A 24,328-nucleotide genomic window follows, 5' to 3' on the forward strand; every position below is an offset into this window, starting at 1 on the left:
CATATACAAAGCACGTTTGAGTTTGTTTATTGCTGTAAAAGAAATGCTACTTTTTTATAGATGCATGATGTCCTGAAATGTTCTACTATATGACAAAAAGTCTATCCACTTGTCAATTACCTATGCTTTCAAATGCTGAAAAATACCTAACGGGGTTGCCTCTCCACAGTTCTGACTTGTAACCAGAAAACACCACGTTTAAACCATAGACTTAAATACTGTATGCTACAAGCTAGTTTTAGAAATGTCTTACAGAGTCTTTAAGATGATTCTAGCTCTTAATATGTCATGTTGTATGTAAATTCAAACACCTCTCATGTGTTATATAAATCACTAGGGCTCAGAGGGAGGTGGCTGTTGATAGGTTAGATCTAGTCCCACTTTGGTGCAGGCATGTGGTACCAAACACCAAACACAGTGTGAAAGTACACACACCGGCCCTGTGAGGAGGCTGCTGCATTAGACGTGTTTGGACTGGGCTTCATTATCTCCCGCAGCCTTGTTATTGTGCTGACAGAAACACTACAGCAGCTGTTACCACGGTGATCATTAGCCCCTCCGCACTGACCACCAAGCCCGGGAGGAGGGTACAATGCGGTGTTGCTTCAAAATAGTGGTAGTTTTATAGACAGTAAAGTAAAATAACAAAAAAAAAAACCACGCACACACACAATGTTGTTTAGAGTAGTCATTGGGAGACATCTATTGAAATACTGACACTATTGCTACTGCAGTTACTACTAGGACCATAAAGATAACACATGCTAGTGCTATATAACGTAAATAACTATATTGAAAGGCACCAACACAAAAAAATCCCAGAAAACAACATGGGTGGCGTTAAATAAACAGCACAACTGGCTTTAGCAGTTAGGTATTAGGTATTATGAGTTTTATACTGTATATGTTCAACCCTCTACAGCTAAAATGTGAAGATACTACAAAGAAATGATACCATAATGATTACCATATATTGCAGAATTACTACAACTCTGAAGTTAGTACTGTTACTACTACTACTAATAACAATGCCTTACACTTCATATTGCACAAAAGAACTTGATCGGTCCCCCCCAACCTGACCTACAGGTTGGGGGGGACCACTGCTCTAACCACTAAGCCACTTTCACTCACAAATACCATGAAATGTACAAATAACTTTTTTTTTTAATTTAGGAGATTTTAGGCAGCAGTTAGATAGTATCAGCATTAAGATAAAAGTTAAACAAATAAATAAAAATCACAATTTACAGGAGTCAAACAAACCACAACAAAACATCTTCATTCAACTGATAAAACTTTATTGATCCACCCTCCTGACATCTGAAACACATACATTACTTAAATAAATACTTCAGAGATAAAACGATAAAACAATCAACGATGTCTGTCCAAAATACCTGATAATAGTATTAAGATTTCAACATATCCAAGACAGTCTATAAAGATCCAATATAGAGAGCCTGAAAACACAAAACAAAATTATCTACAACATGGACATGCTACTACGACCACAGCAGTAGCATAAGATGAAGCTATGGGACTATTAGCTTGACGATATGTGCTCGTTTCACTGTTGATTGCTTTCATATATAGTTGTGTGCAGTCTCGGTATCAAGTCATTTGGCAGCAGCGTACAAATGTTAAAATCTATCTATATCTATATAATTATTTGATCTCAATTTCTATGCAAATAAATATTATATAGTTCTATAGAGCATGCATCGCAGAGGAGAAATTCACCCCGTATGGCTTTCGGACTGTCTAAGTAACTGTTATAGTCAACCAAAGGGACTGTGCATTAAAGTCTATCACATTTCCAATAGGTAACCAGCGATGTAAACAAAGAATATGGCTTTGTATCTAGTATGGCTCTTACAGCTGCAAGTGCAAATGCCTAAACTAACTAAACTAGCACAAATGAAACAACAAGTGTGGATTGTAAATACGTCTGTGCAACTCCTCAGTAAAGAGTGGATCATGTGTTTGTCGGGCTCCAGAATACACACTTCTTCAATACTTTATGAAAATGTGAGTCTGGTACTGGTGAATCTCTCTGTTTTTAGAATGTCGTGATTGACAGGTGGATTAGCCAACTGGGGACGTGTGTGTGTGTGTTTCTATCAGGAAAAATAAAGGAAAAAAATATTACTGGAGGCTGAAAAACATCGCGGATTTCTGCAGAACCAATGAGCAAAGCACTAAACTGTTAATCTGAGGTGAGAGAAATGTGGTTTTATTTGTAAATCAATGGATCTGATTGATCTTGAGATGCAACAGAGGGACCAGACTGATATCAATCTGTATAAAAAAATGCAAATATTATTTTGGATTTATCAGGCAAGGTCATGTGATAAATATGTATTAAATTCACTAGTTACTTCACATAACATCTTTACGCAAATTACATTGGCATTTGAAGAAATAGAAAGTTGTAGGCAGCTGAGATCCTGCTTTCTTCTACAAAATTAGGATATGTGAGCAAAAATAATAAAACATTCATCATCCATCATTATAGCCACGGTATTTGGTAACTGTAGAAGGTCTGGCACCGAAGATAATACTAGTTTATTTATTAAGTAATTTACCATTTAACCTAAACGTAATGCCATAAGAAGGTTGTTTAAAGGAGAACTGTGTAACTTTTCTGGTGGAGAGTATGTCACATTCTTGTCCCCATGGAGATGTTGTTGCTTTGACCAAAATATGCCACTACCAAACCAAGTTACACATCAAATATCTAAGGAATAAGTGCATTTGAGCAATAAAACACATGTGACTGAATAATCGCTACAAGTCATACTGTGGAACATTCTAGGCACAGCAAGAACATCTCCATGGATACAAGCAGGTGATGCACTGTCAACCAGAAAAATTACACAATGCACCTTTAGTTTTAGGGTGAGTTCCTCCTTCCTGTTCGCATGCCTTAGGTCCAGCCCAGTAGTGTATAATCCTCTAAACAGGCACAACGAAATGTCTCTAAAACTATCTATGAACTCACACTACTTAATGTAAAAATCACCTGTATTTCCTCTGTAATAGTACTTTATCACCACCACTGTACAGTAAATATGATGTGGAGAGACACTGAGGATAAGGCTGCAGAGCACTGTCCATGGCACTCAGAGCGATCAGACGCCAGTGAGTCACTGCAGTATAAATACAGATGAGTGACAGCTCAGGAATAGACCAGTGTGAAAGAACACACAGCCTACAAAACAAAAAGACATGTCTACAAATTACACTGTCATGTGGTATAAAGCTGTCCAAAATAATCAATACCCAGATTCTAGTATATACGGAAACTAATATCAAAACTAGATACTTATTAAACAAGCATTAACACTGAAAATAATCACTTAAAAAGGACAAAATAAGACCTTCTTGTGAATAGTTTTAGTGTGGCACTGATCTATAGCAGAACATATACATCCACATGGTTAAACTAAAGGAACTACTGTTGTTTTGTGTTGACAAATCTATTCTAATGTCTAAAAATCATTATGGGGTTGAACTGCTGTTAAAAATGAATTTGTACTGTGACACTAATAAGGAATCAGATTGTAATGAGTTGTACAGTTATTACAATTATATCATATAAGATAAGTACATTTTTACACACTTTGACACACGGGCCACAGTGGGTTCTAATATTTAACAGAGGGGCTGGGCCATATATATATATATATATATATATATATATATATATATATATATATATATATATATATATATATATATATATATATAACATTAGAGATTTGGCCTGTAACATGTTGCAATACATGAATATGCAAGTCTCATTGTACAAATTGTTTTCCAAATGCATTAATTAAATTCATAATTAATTTATTAAATTTCAGTTAAATAAACACAGCAGAAAAGCTTTGAACAATGTTTACCCTTACCTATTTTAATCTAATTTGGTCATGTTTGGTGGGCTGGATTAATAAATCCAAAGGGCCGTGTGTGGCCCCCGGGCTGTAGTTTGCCCATGTCTGGTCTAGTGTGATATCCCTTTGTATGCAATGGCAATGGCAGCCATTATTTTTAATCTTTGTAATTGTTAAAAGTATTGTCTAACAACTGTTGTCATTATTTAATATTGTTGTAAACATGGTCTTGCATACTATGTTATGAGCAGTTTGGAATAAGAATTTATAAATATTACAACTTCTAGGGCAATTTTGATAACTAAAACAATACTGTATACTGATCTATGCTTTCTATTAAAAAACAAAATCCACATACTTGTACATTTGGAGACATGTTTTCAGTGAACAAACTCATGTTACGCTGAGCTGATTAAATGATGTATTAACTTGATGCCTGATGATCTAACGCCCAAGTATATTGCACATTTCTCACAAAGAGTCTGGCACAAACTGTAGTAGCTTTAGCAGTATTTGAAGCACACAAGCAACATGTAATAAATATACTCCTGTCTATGGTCGCCCCTGGAGACCGTAGCACAACCAATCAGATCGCAGACTGGTTTGGCTGTAGGGGCTTAGGTCACCCCAATAGAAGTTTCATCTCCTCAATACGTCGTCATTTTGTTGAAAGCAAAATGTCCTCTTTCAATGCATCCAACTTGACAAACTCCATTACTGTCTTTACCATTGTAAAACTTCAATTTGACCATTTTCAACCCTGATGATTTCAACAGAAATGTTTTGTTTCACACATGGGTCTCGATGTAGGAGTGTGTGTGAGCGAGGGAGGGGGTGAGGGGCGGGGGTCCTGGGTCAGAATCGTCGCCCTCTTGTGGACAGTTCTGATTAAACAGCTCCTCATAGGCGCGTTTCCACTCCTTAAACTCAGACGACGACAGCTGCGGATTGGAGAGCAGCCGGTCGATCAACGCTAGCTCCCCCTCCCTGTCCTGAAGGGAAAGACGGGCAGGGTCAGACAGGTCATGGGTGGATTCTGTCACAGTATGCTTATAACATTGACAAGCAAAAGCAAGACAAACAGATAAAGAGATACACTGAGTTTAGTAGATGTATAATAGCTGAAGAGGTGCAATTAAAGCTAAAAGATTAAAGCTAAAAGTTAAATTCCCATGAACTCATGCAAAAATAATAAGAAAATCCAACCAGGTTCAAAATTACATATGTTAAATTGTATAAAAGTTATTATTTGAGCAACATACTTATCACTAAAAAGTATCTACTTACTTCCATACTCTGCTTGTAGTCTGTTACTTCTATTGAGTCAAGTCAAAATGGTCGCTTTCGGAAAAATAATTTTAAACAAATACATTTAATAAATTCCATTACACCTGGAGCTTTCCGGTGCAATGCATTTCCTTGTCACTCGCCTCTATTTCGGGATAATATATTCATATCCAGCTTTTCCTTCAGCCAATGCTGCAGCTCTGCAGCTACTGGGAAGAGACAAAGAGAGAGAGTGTGTGTGTGCGTGCGTGCGTGTGTGCGTGGGGGTGTTTGTGTGTGTGTGTAGGGGTGAAAACTGCAAAATCAGGAAAGTTCAGCGGGTTTAATTTGATGAGATTTGGGTTTGACATTTTAGACATTATTAATATATTATGTAACATTTTCACAGTTTAAAAAGGCTAAACTGCCTATCACCTGGCACCGTCTCAGTAAGGGTTATTTCGAAAGTATTCAGTTGTTAAAAAAAATCTGTGCAATGATCAAAATGTAATATGATGTTGCTTTATTTGTACTTAGAATGTTGAAGATGGCCACAACGGTGGATTCAACCTAAAACTGAGTGTATTCCTTTAAGAGACAGGGACCACATATATAAGTTTACTGCCACAAAAACCTTTAACAAAAACTTCTACAGGCAAAAAACAACCCTCCATAGAACAAACTGTCAAATGGACAAGCACGAAGCAACAGGGATACACGGGGACAACAGGACACAGCACCGCACTGGCACCTGGCCCAAAAACAACCAGAGTCAAACAGCATGAAGGAAACAAGGAGGCAGAGACAAATGAGGGGACTAAAAAGAACGAGAGAGGATGTGGATTTAGTGGATAGGATGCAGTGTACGAGTGACGAGATGAGACGTGAACATGACATGTCTGTAGACATCTAGGTAATGCTTTTTATTTTAGTAATTAATATGTAGTTTATGGTGCAAAAAGAGTTAAGTTATGAGTTAATTTAATACTGAATCTTTTTCCAGTTTTTATTTTAGCATGTATAGTATATTTTAAAATGTTTTAATTGTAATCAAAGTTATCCATGGGTTTTAGAATGATGAAAAGTAAGGACTATTAGCTTAGCAAATGACACAAAATACGACATCTTTTGAATGGGCAAAAATCATCAAAGTGTTGCGTTTACCAGAGGCTGAAACCCATGAATAAACTGCCACATTTTATTTACTTATTTATTTCTTTTACAATTTGAAGCCCAGAGTTGTGTTGTAATTTGTCACATAAAAATTCACTTGACAGTTTAATTATGCCACAATAATGGTATTTTTGGTATAGATAAAAAAAACAGAGGAACACAGAAAATACAAGAGCCTATAGTTGTGTCACAGACCTCACATCAACACAAATAACACAACATTAATATTACACTGGAAAAAGTTTTGGATTTATGTATCTTGTTAAAAAGTAAATAGATAACACGTTCCCTATAGTTAAAGCCGCACTATGTAACTTTTCAGATGGAGGGTCCACTCTCAGCTTGTCTCCATGGTAGTGATATTTCTTTGCCTAGTATGACCCACAGTATGGCATTAAACGCATCTATTTCCATGGAGATGCCACCAGTCGAAGGTCCCAGGCAAATATGTATAGAGGATGCATGTTTTTCAAGGTATTTCTGGGCAATACAAACACCTAAAATTGAATCTTGTCATACTGTGGAACATTCCAGGCAGAGCAATAACACCTCCATGGAGACAAACAAAAGTTACATATTGCAGCTTTAAATGGCTACAGAGTACATTGGACATACCTTGAGTGTGGAGGTGAGTATTCGTAGACGGTGTAGGCGGTCGTTCAGCTGAGGGTCGTCCGCTCGTCTCAGAAACGACTGTCTGAACTCTGATTGACCTCTGCCCTCTGACCTCCCACCCAGAGGACAGACCCCGCCCTGTTCACACGCCCGGAACAGGTCGCCTAAGGACGCACCCTCACTGCCACCTGGAAGATGACACGTATTGGTAAAATATTGTTTCCAAGCAGCTCATAGTTCCCACGTGCTTTAGAGCCAGCCAATCAGGGGCCAGAGGGAGATCACATGGGGTTTTATGTCCCAAATTCTTCGTGTTTAGCTCTAAAAGAGGTCAGAAACTTTTCTAAATGTCTAACTGTAGTTACTATACCCCACACTAACCAATGAAGCACAGCAGCACGCTATTCTACCTTTATCTCTCAATGAAAAATTATAAATAGTAAAGGTCCACTGTGTAACCTTTATCGAAGGGGTCTGCCAGCTGCTTGTAACCATGGAGATGTTACTACTTTGCCTAGAATGTTGTAAACCATCTTGCTTTTCTTCAGTTACAGGTGTTTTTATTGCTCAAACACATGCGTTCTTACTGTGAGTGGGTCAACAGAAATGGTCAGAGGGTCACATAGTTTTGACATCCCTGTTATACTGTGAGGAACATCCAGGGAAAGCAATAATATCTCAATGGAGACCAGCAGGTGGCATACCCTTCACCAGAAAAGTTACACAGCGCACAATTAATTCTAAAGTAATGTACTGGCCCTTTTGTGTTTTAGCCTTTTCGACTTTCTAAATGCATTCACTTCATAATGCAGTGCGTATTGAGTCTGCTATTGTATCAAATCTAATCAAAAGTTCACTCCACCTACTTCCAATAGCTGCTAATGCTCCTTCATTAGCGTAGCTTGTTTTGTTTCTACATAAAAATATACTTCCTGTTTGGCATTTTCGTAGCAGCACCTCGCTCTGATTAGCTCATTAGCACACATATGAATGCTGTGGTAGTCATCTAGCTGCGCACTAACGATGATTTGAATTGAAATGAACGCGGGACAAAATATATTTTTTTCAGTCCTGCTTCTTGACGTCAGCGTCTTCACCTCAGGAGCCTTGTATTTCCCGTGTGGCCCGTGTCACTCATATGCAACATAATTTTCTGCCCACTCGACTGCTGCTGCAATAAAAATGGTAAATGCTTTTCTAGGGCACCTACTTATGCCAATGCAAAATGTGCTATTTAAGCCAGAGCACAGAAATATAAGTATAACATTGTGTATTATGCATTTCTCTAATCAGTTTCACCACTATAGTAAGTACAAAACATTGCCTAGAATGTTTCGCAGTATGGCATTAAACATCTATCTTGCATTTAGTCAAATACTATGTAAAAAAAACAAACACAGATCTGACCTGTAACTTCATCTGGTGTTCATGGTGATGGATAAGTTTGTGGAGACAAGCAAGTATATCCACCATCTCATCTATATTTTTAATATTTTTACTTGGAGTTGTAAGTAGATATACTAGAAGTAGTACAAAAAAGTGGTTTGAACAGTGAATACCAAATGTCTAGAGCATGCCCCCATTTTTTAAATATTAGTACTTTTTGTCATATTTGATGAATTAAACATATTTTCAACACAAATCTCTGCAATGCCTCTCTCACCATTGTGGGCGTGTGGGTCTTCTCTGGGGGGCGGGGCGAGCAGTGAGTGCAGGTTACTGTCCCGGGGTAGGGTGAAGCTGCGTGGTTTCCCTCCCTGCGTCGCCATGGGGACAAGTCGGTGCATCGCCACGGGCAACGGTACATTCCTCTGAGCGGGCAGAGTGTAGACCCCTCCGGACAGCATCATCATGGACCCTCCCCCATGACCGGGCTCTGCAAAGACCGCATCCTCTGTACAAGAGACATGATGGGACAATTTAGGAAACATAACTGTGGTACTTTGGTCTAATGTTAAATTAATGAAGTCTCAAGTGTGTTATTGTAAGATCAACAAGAGGCTAGCTCATAAAATAGGGTAATAAATCATACAAGACAGAAAGTTAATTGCAACACAGATTGGGAAATAAAATAGCATTCAACAACAAAAAAACATTACTGAGAAAAGTAGCTGTCACAACACATTGCTAATTAGCCCATTGTAGAGCCAAAGATTGATCAGACAAAATACTTTTTATCACTTAAATGTCCTACTTGTTATAAAAGCAATGACTTGGACAGGAAACGGCATATCACAAACAATGGCTTATGTTATTTTGTTCATCATTCCACATTTATCCTAGAAAATTCTAAAAAGTTCTAATCTACAAACAAATATTTTACTAGTTGAAGTTAAAGGTACACTATGTGACTTTTCTGGTATTGGGTCCACCACTTGCTCGTCCCCATGGAAATGTTATTACTTTTCCTGTAATGGTCCACAGTTTTAAGCATACAGTATCTACATCCATGGAAACAAGTAGGTAACGCCACCAGGCCAAGTTACAAGTCAAATCTGTGGAGAGGCAACTCACTGTAAGAATACATGTCTTTAATGTATTTTGGAGCACCATGAGTACTTGTAATTGCATAAATGAAAGACAGATATGTTTAGTACCATTCCAAGCAAAGAATTAAAAGTGGACCGCTCACCAGAAAAGTTACATAGTGCACTTTTAATGTAGTGGGTGTAATGTTTTGTGTCTATATTGTCATAAAATACACTTCATTTATTGCATGTTACATTGCATATTACCCAGAGGTCCAGTTTGCAGATAGTGCAGTCCAGCTTCAGTCAGAGGCGTCTCAATGAGGTCCTGCCACGAGCGTCTCTGTGAAGAAGAAGAACGGCCTGGGGAGCCTGTGTCACTACTGCCTCCTGCGGGACTCGAACGGTACTGCAAACAAGAGCAAATTAAACAAAACATTTTATTTTTGTGAAGAATAGTCATAGATATTACACAGGTAAAGCTATAAATGTTATTTCTGTGGTCATAATCATTTGACACTACATAAAAGGTGTCATTTTTTCTGGTGAAGGGTCCAACACCTGCTTGACTGCATGGAGATGTTATTGTTTTGGCTTGAATGTCCCTGTCTCCAAGAAGAAATATAGGCACTATCATTAGGCCAAGTTACTGGTTAGATCTGTGGAGAGACAAGCCCACCATATCTGTAAGTGTTTAAATGCAAGACTGATAACTTTAATACCATACTGTGGAACATTGGTAAAGCAACATCATCTCTATGGGGAGAGAGTCAATAGGGGGCGTACCCTCCTACAGAAAAGTTACATAGTGCACCTTTAACTATCTACTTACAATGTTGGAAAGGAATCAAAGTTAACCCTGGAGGCCAAAGTGAAAAATATAGCATAAAGCTTTTCTAACATTTCTGATTGGTTAATATAGTTATTTATAGTTCAAGTTTACACAGTGGGAATTCTCTAGAGATATCTGAGTAGCTGACTGCGATGAGTTTTATAACATAACAACAGTTGCATTTTTTTTCCTCTACAAATCTTTTTGCAAGAGCATGTATTTTTGAAACATGACACTTGAGAGCAATTTTGGGTCTAAAAACACACATTTTCTCCTGTCTAAAATCAATGTTTTCGAGGAAACACTGGCAGAAAAGAGGCCAATTACTCTTCAGTGTTTTTTAGAACAACAGTTATTGTGGTCCAACTACTGCACCAGAAAAATGCTTGGTTCAGGAAACCGGACACAATACAATGATCACTCAAAGGACAGTATCTGACATATCTGTGTTTTAGAAATCTGACAGCAACTGATTAGTATATCAATTAGTCAGAGTACAGAGCTGAATGATTGTGATTTTTCTTTGCTTTGTGATTATATTTGTGATTTATGTTTTAATAATGGAATACTGTTCAAAGTTAGCATTTTAAACAAGAATTTACAAAAAAGACTGAAATATGAACTGACAAAATAATACAAGAATCACCTTTCAGTCTGTACATGTTTGTACACATCTAAACTACAGGGTTAGGAGTTGTATGCAGAGTGAACGAGCATATTTGGTTGTTTATGGACGAATTATTGATACAGTACTTCAAAAATTGCAGCTTTTGTGATTTGCTATTTGTGTCCATTCAAATAGTGACTTCGATTTGATTTTGATTACTCATGCAGTCCTACGTCAGTCATCATTTGGCGGTAATGTAACTAATGACATTTGGTGGTGAGCTCCGTTTGTTGCCAGAACTGTCCTGAGGCAAACTGACAAAAATATGGCTGCTATTCTATGCCAAAGGCTGCTTCAACCAAGCTTAATTAAGATATTATTACAACATTCACAGAGGAAACATGATAGAAGTCTCTTGCCTATAAAAAACATGTGTAATGTAAGGACTTCCCCGCCATGCTGGTCTCCATGGATATATTATTCTGTTACCTGGAATGTTCCATAATATGGTATTAATCTATCCCCATAAATACCAGATCTGTGGAGAGTCGACCAAACTCAAAAACAACTTAGAATCAGTGCTACTTGATGCTATTTAGGACAGTTATTGCAGTGGGGATGAACATTCAATGCAGAGCAATAACATCTCTATGGCAGTCACTCCCACCAGAAAAGTTACATGATATACCTTTAACTATTACAAATCAACTCCTCACTGACCTCTACAGTGTCACATCGGTACTGTGCGTCGCTGCTGTTGCTACCCCCTGGTTTCCTGCCGCTGTGTGTGGTGCCTCCCCCTAAAGGTCCTGGGTGGTACTGCGGCTCGGCAGAAGGGGGCTCTCCACAGAGGAAGTCCTCCTGAGACGAACGGGAACGGGATGTTTCAGTGGAAGACAGGCGCGTACGGCCCTCCAAGTACGCACTCATCTGTGGAGACATTTAAGGAAGAGTCAGGTTAAAGCAGGACTAAGTAACTTTCAGTGATAGAGCTCCCCCTGTATCTTCCTTATGAGAACACAGTGTCCAAAGCTTGGCCAAGACTCCCTTAGCTGGAAGATTTTACCTATGGTCCATGTTTTGGGTTGATGGGGGAAACTGGAGTGCCCAAAGAAACCCACCAGATACAGGAAGAACATGCAAACTCTACACAGAAAAGCAGGAGTGGAACCTGGAGGCCTCTTGAAATGCTCAAAGTATCACCATAACTGCAACATACCTAGGCTACTGTAGGCAATGTGCTGTTTATCCACTTTACCTAAAGACCAGACAGGCTGCAGAAATACATTTTGTTCTGTAAAATGAAGACTATTTGGAATACAGTACAAGCATTTTTCCATCTCTCACAATCATATCCAGTCCTACTTGGGTAAGCCATAAATACAAAATCAGTCCGACAATTTATTTCCATTGACCCTAATTATGTAATTCACCTAAAAACAAAATTAGCCTGTAATTATCTCTGCAACTTTAGGCGACAGATTGAAAAATGTGCTATTTGTCTGGACTTATTGTATTAAAAAAACAAGATGAATGTAGAGCAAACTAGAGCAAACTAGTCAGGGCCATAATTATAGCTTCAATTATCACACTTTTCTCCCCATGGGTCCCTCATGGTTTGATTGGCAATAACAGGAGTGGTGTAGGAGTGTCTTAATCATGCCAGCAGTACGTTACGTGCACATATGTACTGTACTGTGTAGTATATATATAAGTGTGTATTACTCACGGAGGGGGGGCGGGGGTAGGTGTCGTACGGAGGAGGTGGGCTGTCCTGTTTCGGGCTGGAGGTGGTCTCGTCTTCATGGTCGCTCTCGCTCCAGTAATCTGCAGCAAAAACACATAAGTGAGATTAAAATAGCTAGATAAGATGCAAGTAATACCAGAGATAGAAAGTAGATTAGCAGATTACTGGGTTTTATGGCAAACGGTAAAGGGTCACATTTTTATATAGCACTTTTCCACCTTCTAGACACTCAAATCACTTTACATTAAGGAACCGCTCACCCATTCACACACACATTTATACACAAATGTACACAAACACTGGAGGTGAGGTGGGTTAAATGTCTTGCCCAAGGACACAATGACAGCATTCATGTGTGGGAGCTGGAATAGCACCGCCAACCTGTGAGTCAGTGGACAAACACCAACTGAGATATTGCCACTCTATAATACTTTATGGACATGGGGCAAGGTGAAATACTATTAATGGATTCTAGTTTCCTGTTTATTGGTGCAATTTCGAGAAGATTATTTTGTTTCAAATTGTTAATTGCTATGGCAACTGTGCAATTTTCTGAAAGCCAAGGATTGTCTACATCCTGGAATGTGATGTATTATAGCAATTCAAGGCCTTAGTCAATATACAAATTATCAAGTGGAACATTTATTTTCATTGGCTTTTTCCTCCGAGAATAACACGTAATTCATGGGGAAACTGGTTCTTGCCTCATCAAGCTACAAATTGTTTTATTGATTCAATACTGGACAGATAGTAATGTCATTTGAATAGTCAATCGAAGCTACTCTGCTACTACCTTTACCTGAGGTTGTTGTCTTAGTTGGTAGAGCACTTGTCTACTGGTCTGAGGGTTGGAGGTTTAAATCCCGCTCTTGACATAGACATAGTTGAGTGGTCAGGTGTGCGTCTAGCTCCCACAGATGAATGCTGCCTTTGTGCCCTTGGTCAAGACACTTAACCCACCTCGCCCCCAGTGTCTATATAAACTGGTGTATGAACGTCTGTGTGAATGGGTGAGTGGTTCCTTGATGTAAAGCGCTTTAAGGCCTAGAAGGTGGAAAAGCGCGATATAAAACTGTGACCAAAATGTGACCAAGCAAGATCTAATTAATGACACTTTTTGTTGTTTAAAACTAATTTCAAAAGACATATTGGGAGACTTACCTTGCTCCTGGCGCATCCTCTCTCGCTCGGCGTAGCCCACAGCCGCCTGGTTTAATCGACTCAGCCATCTGACAAAATACAAAAACAGTGAAATGATTTATTTTTTTCTACAATATTTTAGCTCTCAATTAACCTTGAAAGTACTTAACATTGTCTTCTAAATGTACTTGTTCTCCGAGCCCAGTCTATAACAGCATTTTGGCCGTTTGTGTCTGTTGGCAGTGTAGCAGTCATCATCGTATTCTCTGCTAAAGAGTAATTTATGACTATATTTTAAATTAACATCCTCATTTGTTGAATTTTCTCCATGATTAAACTTGCCAAAAAATCCCAGCCAGCAGCTCTTCCAATACATCCATATGCTCTTGTACAAATATTTGCTAAATGTTTTAAGCAAAAGTTTAATTTCTTTCATGCAAATGAGAAAAACACGCATAATAAAACTATATGAACATCTGGTGAGGAACTCTTGCAAGCTTCCAGATTCCCCCCAAATATCCAGCTTCGTTATGGACTAAATGAGCAGTTTCATGTATGCTCCTGTACAGATCCATGTTTTTACCTGTTCATGTCGTCCACTCCATCTGCTGCAAAGTAAAAGCTTTTGACCTTGGGGTGGCATGCTTTAAATGCACTAGAAACACAGGGAAACAGAAATGTCATTACTGGGATACACTTAAGTGCACATATTATACACATAAAACCTCATATGTTTGTTTGGGCTGAACAAATTTCGAAAAATATGTAACACAACAAACACTGAGCTTGTGAATGTTTTTTTTGCAATTAAGGCTCAGTTCAAAGAGCATGTTTTAAATTCATCCAGGAGCGTTGACATTTGAAAGAAGACTGAACAATGGACTGTAAAATAATATAAGAATAGGGGAGTCAAGATGATATAATCTAGATTTTTCAGGTCACCAAAAAAAATCACCGTGACAGTTTTCAGAAGCAAGTAATTTCTTCTCCAAAAAGTAAATCTCCTTGTAAAGTGACTTTTATAACTTTATGATTCGGAAAGTTTGACTTCACAAATCAGGTTGTATTAGACACTGGGGGTTAAAGCAAATGAAGGATTTAAGTGTGATTATTATTAAGTGAATAATCTGAAAAGTGTGAAGTTTCTTTTGTTTTAAGTCTATGCTTAAGTGTAGCAGGTGTGTCTATATAATAAGATGGATATTGAGTTGTCTGCAGAGAACATTATGTTACTTAATCAGAATAATAATCACAGCCTTTGTGATTTGCTAATTGCAAACTTCCAAACAGTAATTTCTATTTGATGCCAATTAATCTTGCTGCTCCACTACTTGTGTTAAATATATTATGACATAACATAGAAATACATACAATTTCTTGCGACATTCACTGGCCCGGTCGATCTTGAACTCTGGAAGACTGACAAAACCCTCTGCTTTCTCGTCCTGAGAGGGAACACAAGGACACAGATTTAAGATATTACTATTGTGCTTTGGATAAGGGTTAAAAACATACAAAAACATACAACTCAAAGACTTTTAAACACTAAAAAACACACTCTTTCACTCTGGATGTTAGAGTCTGGTAGTTTTCAGTTCAAAAATACATTTGTTTGACGTATTATTATTACAAAATGTCTTATGCAACATCTGGACGATCACAGTCTGTTCTTTCACAAGTTTTACAACGAGCCGTTGACAAAAATAAAATGAGCCATAACAGCTTTTGTACAATAGATGTGTGACACCAAATACCAGAATTTAAGCATTGTCTTTTTCATTCAAATATCACAGCAAAAACACTTCAGATGTTGAGATTTGATTAAACAGGTGGTATTACACTTCTATGGAGTATAAATTGCTACACATAACATATTTAGATCACTATGTTACCTTTATTTGTTTTTAATGCTAAGTCACTCCCCCTTCAGAGTGCTATCACAACACAATCAGGCTGCATCTAGCTAATGAAACTACTGCACATCACATCAGGTTTGTGAAGATGTAGTGTATTGTTTTCTATCATGCTTGTCTTGTGGGCGGAGCAATAGACAGAATCTTGCAGCTAACCATACACCGGGTTCGAAAAGGGTCCGACAGAGATCACAAGATTACTCAATCACGCATAGATGGCATATAAGGAGCTGTGTGTTAAGGCACGGCTCCTCGTTGTTTAATGCTCTTATACATGGCTGCAAACTGAAATGTCTCACCTGTGAATCTGAAAACCCTGTTCACTGTCTAAAATATTAATTATTTCAGTGTTTTAAATGAATCTAGACCCTGCATTATACTCACAGCAGCATTTATTTACCTGTTGCTAAGGTGATGTCAAGATGATGGCCACAGAGCAGTGATATATAATGTGATTGAGCTGTCACCGGACTACTTGTGCCTGATGTAGTATTAGCGCACAGCAGTGGAATTCTCACAGACTGTGATATAAAACCTCTTCAGGCATGGTAGAAAGCTCCAAATGTCGATTTTGCATAATCCCGCCTTTTAAAGTTACTCTTTCAGATGGGGTCACAGCTATTAAACCCGTATCAATTACAGGTGGGAAGAGCAGCCTCAAAGTGTTAGAGCACCATTACTTCCAAATGATATTAGTCAAGCTGAAGTAGTGGTGCAAGAAATGAAGTAAGAGGAGCTGTCTGGACGTAACATCTGGTTTATAATTTGAAGGTAATGACACTGGAGGAACTGTTACACTGTAAAACGTATTACATACTATTTATGTCACATTAACTTTACTTCATCATCCAGAAAGTCTGATTCCTAAAGCTGGTCACATACTAGAGGAATGTTGATAAGGCACTGGGAAATGAGCAAGAAGATTTTAAAAGTGTGAAAAATCATAACATTCAGGTCACAACATTCTGTAGACCAGTAATATTTAATACAGATGGGATGCAGCTAAAATTAATATTATTAAAATGCCACGTTTTGTTGTAACACAATGAGTTCTAAGAACTAGTCACTATAGAAATGATCAGATTGAATATATATATATATTTACCTTTACCCATCTGGGATTATGGCATTATCACATTCTAAAACCATCATATTTGTAAAAGCGTATTTTTGTTAATAGGTACCATGGCAACAATGCAGACCAACACATGCATAATCTTAAACCCACCTCCTCATTGATGTACCAGTAGAGGCAGTTGTCCTTGAGCACAAACCAGTATTTCTTCCATTTCTGAGAGAAGTATCCTTTTGCGTCTCTCTTCCTCCAGAGCCAGCCCTCACAGTCTCCCCGGCCCAAAGCCTTACAGGACACACGCCTACGACTCAGCGAGGCCAAACCACGACCTGCAGACAACAACATAAAATCGAGGAAATACAAGGTTATATGGAAATTCCAAGATACAACTATTCTACCAATGTTAACCGCAACAGATACGATTTTTGACATATAATTTTAAACAGATTTCATGCATTATGTGTTTGTTTGTTTTTTTCAAATCACTTAATAAAAAATAATGCATAGAGTCACAACTGCAAATTGTAGTACAATTATCAAAAGTACAACAAAAACTACATTTAGTTCTGTCATTCACTACAACTACTACATTTCTCTAATACAGCTAATACTACTGCTAACTACTAACAGTATTACTACTACTGTCATGCATTTCTACCACTGTGCAGGAGTGTGAGTGTATATATCTTCTTGTATACATTCATCAAACTTGGTGCACTGAGATAAGCTACTTCTGTACCTCTGCCCAGGGGCTGAATGATGGTACTGGGACAATCATCGAGGCTACAGCAGTTATGGGGCAAATTTAGAGCCGAGTTCCATATTTGGAATTCTGACCACGAGTATCATAGCAACCAAAGAGCCAATCTGGAGCGAGGCTGTTGAAGGTAACACCTCTTCCCACACACACCACTGGTTTAGCAGGGAGCAGGCACTTAGCAACACTGTCAATCAAACCTGCTAATGCTAATGCTAGTGGGAGTGACCTCGGGGAAAGAAGACACTTGATTTGTCTGTTATTTATGTTCATATTTTGAGTTATAGACACAATCGCAAAATAAAAACACCAGGATCATGTAGAAAAAAAAACTTCCACAAAGTATTTCCTTGCACTTTCTAGCTGCTGCATTGTAAGCAGAAAGCAGACTACAGGACAAACATATCAATAAAAGTTGGCAGAGGTTCAGTTCGTGGCTTGGACATAGTTGTTCCTGTGGTAAAGTGAGCCGTGTTAAATACAAATAGCTTCTCCTGTCTGCACCAAAAGCCCTGGAACATTTTTCACTGTCGACTCATTACAGATTACACAGAAGGCTTGGCTCAGACAAACTTTAATCAAGAATTTTAATCAAAAGTGTTACAAGTTTAGAGAGAAAGGAAATCCAATAATTCGTTTAGTTTAAAACAGGATTTATTCAATTTTGCCAAAAGATAAAATCAGTTGCAATTAGTTTTTCTCACTTAAAATTCTAAAATCTTCTCGAGCCTTGGGTGTTATTGAAGAGAATGGTTTCTTTTATTGTGCAGCTGTTGATAAAGCTAAAATATTAAAGAGGTATTGATGAAAAAACAGACCAACCATTGCCAACAGCATACGCTATTTCATTCGAAGACGACATTGATGCAGGACTGGTTCTGTGTACGACTACTGAACAACAAATACAATAGATAATTGCTAAAAGTAAAAAACAACATAGAACATAGCCCCTCATTCACACAATACACAATACAAGATGCCTCATTGTTTGTTTCTATTCAGGTCAAAGAAATGACATCTCCATGGCGATGTGCACTCCACCAGAAAAGTTACATAGTGATCTATAGAAGTCTGGTCCTATGACGAATTAAACTAATTTTACATACTGTCCGTGCAAGGTCATATATACTGTTAGCTGTTTACAGGAAGGTAGAATACGTCACTAAAAAGATGCTTGTAGTTACTGAAAAGATGTATCACAAGGCCTCTTGTCAAACTGAAGATGAAGAGCTGTGTCATGTGACCAAAGTAGCCGGTTCCAGTGTAGGCACCTTAAAATAAGTATGTGTCATATTCTTACTGAGAAACAAGTTTGTCGCAATGTTTGTAACACACAGTATTCAACACAAGGTTTAAGAGTAAAGTAATAAAACCAAAAAAATCACGCTTTAATGTAGCACCACCTATTTGTCTCCACAGAAATGCTGTTGTTTTGACATGAATATTGGTCTCATTTTTATAGGCACTGAGGGTCAGGGGGGTTAAGTGTCTTGCCCAAGTACACAACAACAGCATTCATCTATGGGAGCTGGAATTGCAGTGCCAACCTGTGGGTCAGTGGATCAGACCGCTCAACTGATTATGTTTATGTCAAGAGCGGGATTTGAACCGCTAACCTTTGAATCAACGTACAAACACTCAACCAACTGCACTACTGTCGCCCACACAGTGTGGTATTAAACTCATCTATCTTGTAACTGAGGCTGATACCACTTTTTAGCATATCTGTCAAAGCAGTAACGTCTCCATGGAGATGCACGCTCCACCAGAAATGTTGCACAGTGCCCCTTCTATACCTGCTCCTTTAATTGAACAAGTTGGATATAATTAAAAGCCTCTTATCTCAGTATCAGAGTGATTCTCAGACTTTGGTGGTAATTAGCTGTAAACAAACAATGGTGTGATCCAATGGTGCAGATGGGGCCAGGGCTTTGAGAGTTTCACACAGAGGCAGATGGCAAACGCAGAGTCCAACATGTTTATCCACGTCAGTGAGGAGAGAAAAAATAAAGTTTGGTCAAAAAGCCACACAAAGTTAGAATGAGACGAGAAAAGAGGAACAGAGTGGAGATAGAAAACTCAATACTTTTGTAATTTGGGAGAGACACAATACATTTTCTGTACTAAAGCTGTTGTGTATAGATAGTATCAGTGGTAGTTTAAAGGAAGTAGTTCTATAGGAGAGATAGGATTGGTTGTATTAGTAGCAGTAATGATAGCATAACATCCGACTGTTTACACTAAATGCACTTTATACACTAAATGGTACACTGATCGAAAAAGTCAGCACCTACAAATATCTGGTGTTTTGGCATGACAAAACATATCCTTTAAAAATATCAATTATGTTACAACAACAATTATGTAACAGTTTAAAATCAAAATGATAATTTTATTACAGAAACAAATCTTGTATCCCATTAAATTACAGAAATGAAATAGTTCAAGCACCTTTCTTTGTATATAGTACTGGATTATATAATGCACATGCAGACTTCAGCCTCTACTTTAAACCTTTAGGCTCACTCTTTTACTCTTTGTTTGATAACAGCTGATGAATTTAAACCCATCACTGTTCACTCTATGAAAAAATATGTTGGCCATTGGTGTGTCAGAAGAGAACAACACTGTATAACGTATTTATAAGGGACTACTTGATAGACTGTCTGAATATCTCAGTTGTTTGTTGAACTTTGATGTGGAAACTTTTAATACAAGATCTCATGATCTCATATGTGTAAAATCTGACCGCACTAGAACTGAGATGGGAAAAAAGCTTTCAGTTATTTTCTGTACCACAAATTGAATACATTTCAAGGACATGAAAAACTACACACACTGTTGCCACTAATGCACTTTAATAATGTGGAGATAAACATTTATACTCATACCTGCTCCTGTTTTTAGTGTTTTAAATGGGCCTATGTATTTATTTGTTTGTTTGTTTTTGTTTGCATTGTTCTGTCTTTTAACACTCTCACTGGACTCGTCCTGTATAGATAACGATAAATGAAATGAAAATGATGATTTAATATTTATTCTTTTACTTCAGTAGTTGGATTAGTAGAAAAAGTAGGCTAATAGAAGTGATTATGCACACATTTATTTTCCTGTTACACCTTATGACTTTTCACCATCTAAAGTAACAGTACTTGTTTTGAATTGCTTGTTGCTATGGTAAGATTATTATCAAGTATTTGTCATTTGAAGCTCATTGATAGTTCCAACAGGAGTATATTCATGGACTTCAGACAAATCTTTTCTTCCTAATTTGAAAGATTTTGTGAGGACCTTTCCCCATTCATAAGATATATACTATTTTGATTTGAATTGTTTTACTGAGTCCTTCAAAACGGGGAGGAATACTTATGCCTGAAACCCATGTATAGCAGCGTAAGGAAAGTTGTATCATTTTGCGTAATAGTATTTTGAAATAACTACATTTTTGCTTTAAAGGGCCCATATGTCTTATAGCTCACAAGGGTCAATTTTGCTTAATATAGAACCTATAAGTATTCTGCCTACTTCTACTCTAACAATAGCTTTTGACTGTTCATAAACCATAAAACTACAGTGAACTCATCTGAACCTCACAGTGATCATTTATTTCATATACTATCATGGTAAATATAGTAAATATTGTAGTAAATATAGGTTGTCTGGTCTAAAATCATGTAAATCTAAAGTTGGGACAAAGCTAAATGCTAATCTGCTCTCATTCTACATACAAGAAATACCTTATTCTGAACACGAAATTGTAAAATTGGTGTGTAACAACTGGATTAGCACCTTCTGTACTTTGGCAGATCTGAAAAATATGTGCCACAGTGAAGTGACAGAATGAGTCAGTCCTCTCTCTGACAGACAGAGATGGACAAAAGTCACTAATAACCAACGTTATAGTGAATTCTGATGAGATTAAACATCAAGCAAAACAAAGGAACTCAGGCTGTGGAGGCGCCAGATTTTGGTGGTAACTATACTTTAATTAGCATGATTTAAGTCCTAACCATGTCTCCTTAATGAAGACGCTACTAAGAAAAATCATTATTAATAAGCTATTTGTTCATTATGAATTAAGTCTTTGTTCATGCTTTATTTAGTGCTAATTAAGATGTAGTTATTGTAAAGTGGTAAACCTAAAGGTCCGATATTACGCAAAATTTACTCTTGTGATTTTTAAGCCATGTTATAATGTTGCTACCTCATAAAAAACACACCTGAAGTTGTGTTTTGTTTCATTCACACATGTTTGAGTAATGTTGCATTATCAGTCTACATTTCCCAAACTCAAAATACTCTGTTCCACCTTGTGATGTCATGAAGTGGTAGTTTTCAAGGTAACGGCTCCTTTTAGCTTTAGTTCAGTAGAGATCGGTGATTCCGAGGCTGAAATTATCCAAATGTTTCCAGTGAAGGTGTTTTCTGCTTGAGAGAAGAATTAAGTATGCAGGATTTGTGTGTTAAACATGTGCGAATGAAACAAAACACAACTCCAGGTCTGTTTGTGATGAGGAAACAACTTTATAACATAGATTAGAAAACAGCTTAATATGGGCCCTTTAATTATTGCTGATTTGGATACTGGTAACTGTAATCAACTCTCACAACCAAAAGACCCACTGAACAGTCAGAGGAAAATGTGAGTTGGCAAAACAATTACAACTTAAAATTAACTAATGACAATAAGACACAGAGACTCAAAACGACCGTGAACCTCTACTCTTCATTTCACTTCACTCAGCCAGTCTGAATAATTTGTCAGAAAAATGCTGCAGCCGTACAAGGATCCAAGTGCTACAACAGCGCGGAGAAGAATGATCGTGTTTGAGTCAACAAATGAACAGAGAAATAATGTCCCTTTGCCCTGAATGCGGTTACCATAGAAACAGGCAGTGTCAAGTCAACAGCTGTCGTCAACATTAAAAAGAGGAATGCTGTTTTCGTGGTTTGAAATTGGCAAAAAAAAAGGCAGGCTATAAAAATGTGTTTAGCACTGTTATATGCAGGAATTAATCCAAAATGTCAGCTTTTACCATTTTAATTTAAGTTGAACTCGAAGTTTGAACTTTGTTGCCACGGGAACAAGCAATGTGTCCATCAAAGTAGAAGCAGGCAGTGAGAGTCAGGTGCGCTGTAGTCCTCTGTAATGCCTTATAGTGGACCAAAATAGAAACAAATGACACAAAGGAGAGCGATCCAAAGGGCATTCCCATACTGTCCACATTTCACGACCTTAACTGTCAAATAAATCTTAAAATAACCACAATTGAATCACTTTAAAGATACTATCACAGAGAGGTAGGTCTATGTTTGTGTATTTGCAAGATGCTTATATCTATTATTAACTTTTGCAAGATCCAATATAAAGTCATTGCATATAAAAACAGAATGCATTGTTTCGCTGCAGAAATACTATAAGAAAACAGCTCAAACTGCATAGACCATGATAATTTGCTACATTTCACTGCCTCATTAGCCTACATATTAAAGGTGCAGTATGCAATTCTTTTCTGGTGAAGGGTCTGGTACAAACTCCTCTCCATGGGGATGTTGTTGCTTTGCACACACAATATAGTAATAAACTTATCTACCATCAAGGACATTAGAGCGCAAAAGAATGCATGTTTTTCAAGATATTTTGAAGCATAAATGCACCTGTAATCCAATCAAAGCCATTTAGATATGTTTAATGCCAAACTGTGGAATATTCCAGGAGAAGCCATAGCATTTTCATAAAAATTTAACAGAAAAGTAACATAATGCAGCTTTAAACATCACAGCACAGATGACAAAAAGGGAAAATCTATTATGAGCCTCATATTCTCAGTTTTAATTTAATATTTGCTTTTCCAGGATAAGTTATGCAGTTTCAGATTTGGAATTTTTTATCAAGGGTAGTTTATTTGCAATGGTCTTATACATTATTACTTTCCCATTTTCCTCAAATTATTGGGAAAATTGAGGCAGTAAATGAGCCTAACAAGAAAAACGGTTGGAGCGAACATGGCAGCTGTTGTTACAAACATTTTTCACACTCCATTCATTAGCCCAATGTGCTTCTGCAGAGACCAACAAGATGAGTGAGTGACCACAAGAGATGCACACTGCAAAAAAGTAAAACAGCTAAAAATACTTGATTTGAGCAGTTTGCACTAGTTTGGGGATTTCTTGGTGTTTGGTGTTTTGCGTGCTGTTTTTGTGCGCTTGGGTAAACACTTTTTAAACCTATTGCCTAATGTAATGTGTGAGTGTTGGTGGTGGTAGGAGCGGCCGAAAGTAATTATTCTTTAAAGGTGCATTATGTGCCATTTCTGTTTGCCACCTCCTTGACATCATGAATTGTGCATGTATGGATTCAGTTACTGGAGTTTTAATTGCTAGTTAAAAATACTTTGACATTATGTATTCTCACTATGAGTGTGGCCACCTCTTCACAGATCTCACCCGTAACATGGCCCTGGCCTGTCTCCATGGATACAGATTTAATGCCATACTGAATAACAGACAGTTGGAGCTACAAGGTCCTCCAACCATCTGCAATTCAGTCTTTGAGTGTTTTGAGCCAGTGTCTCTCTCAGACTTTGTTCAACAGCTGAAGCCTTTCTTGTGTGCACTAGATATTATTCCATATTATTCCTCTGTTCAAGGACGTTTTTGATTATACTGGACTTTATAAGGCCAGTGTTATGAACTTGTCTCTGATGTCTCGTTGTTTTCTAATGCAGGAGTTTTTCAGTGAACCTCGGACAGTACTCCTCCTCTATGTGTCCGTCAGAGTACGGTGCACCGGCCCAGCACATGCTTCCCCTGGGGGATGTTTTTTTAGAAAGCACAAT

General features: G+C 37.7%; 1 protein-coding gene across 1 annotated transcript in view; it reads right to left on the minus strand.

Moving 5' to 3' along the window:
- Positions 1-4,533: 4,533 nt before the first annotated feature.
- The window catches only part of cnksr2a (connector enhancer of kinase suppressor of Ras 2a), a 97,100-nt gene continuing 77,305 nt past the window's right edge, over positions 4,534-24,328 (minus strand). Inside the window, exons 15-24 of the mRNA XM_033985794.2 lie at positions 16,886-17,061; positions 15,116-15,189; positions 14,328-14,399; positions 13,766-13,833; positions 12,587-12,684; positions 11,578-11,787; positions 9,686-9,827; positions 8,614-8,844; positions 6,951-7,138; positions 4,534-4,888 (exon numbers count right to left, since the gene is read on the minus strand). Of these exons, the coding sequence (XP_033841685.1) occupies positions 4,685-4,888; positions 6,951-7,138; positions 8,614-8,844; positions 9,686-9,827; positions 11,578-11,787; positions 12,587-12,684; positions 13,766-13,833; positions 14,328-14,399; positions 15,116-15,189; positions 16,886-17,061 (1,463 nt within the window). The 3' untranslated portion in view covers positions 4,534-4,684. The remainder of the gene's footprint in view (positions 4,889-6,950; positions 7,139-8,613; positions 8,845-9,685; positions 9,828-11,577; positions 11,788-12,586; positions 12,685-13,765; positions 13,834-14,327; positions 14,400-15,115; positions 15,190-16,885; positions 17,062-24,328) is intronic.

Source organism: Periophthalmus magnuspinnatus, chromosome 20 (assembly GCF_009829125.3).
Source record: "Periophthalmus magnuspinnatus isolate fPerMag1 chromosome 20, fPerMag1.2.pri, whole genome shotgun sequence".
NCBI lineage: Eukaryota > Metazoa > Chordata > Actinopteri > Gobiiformes > Gobiidae > Periophthalmus > Periophthalmus magnuspinnatus.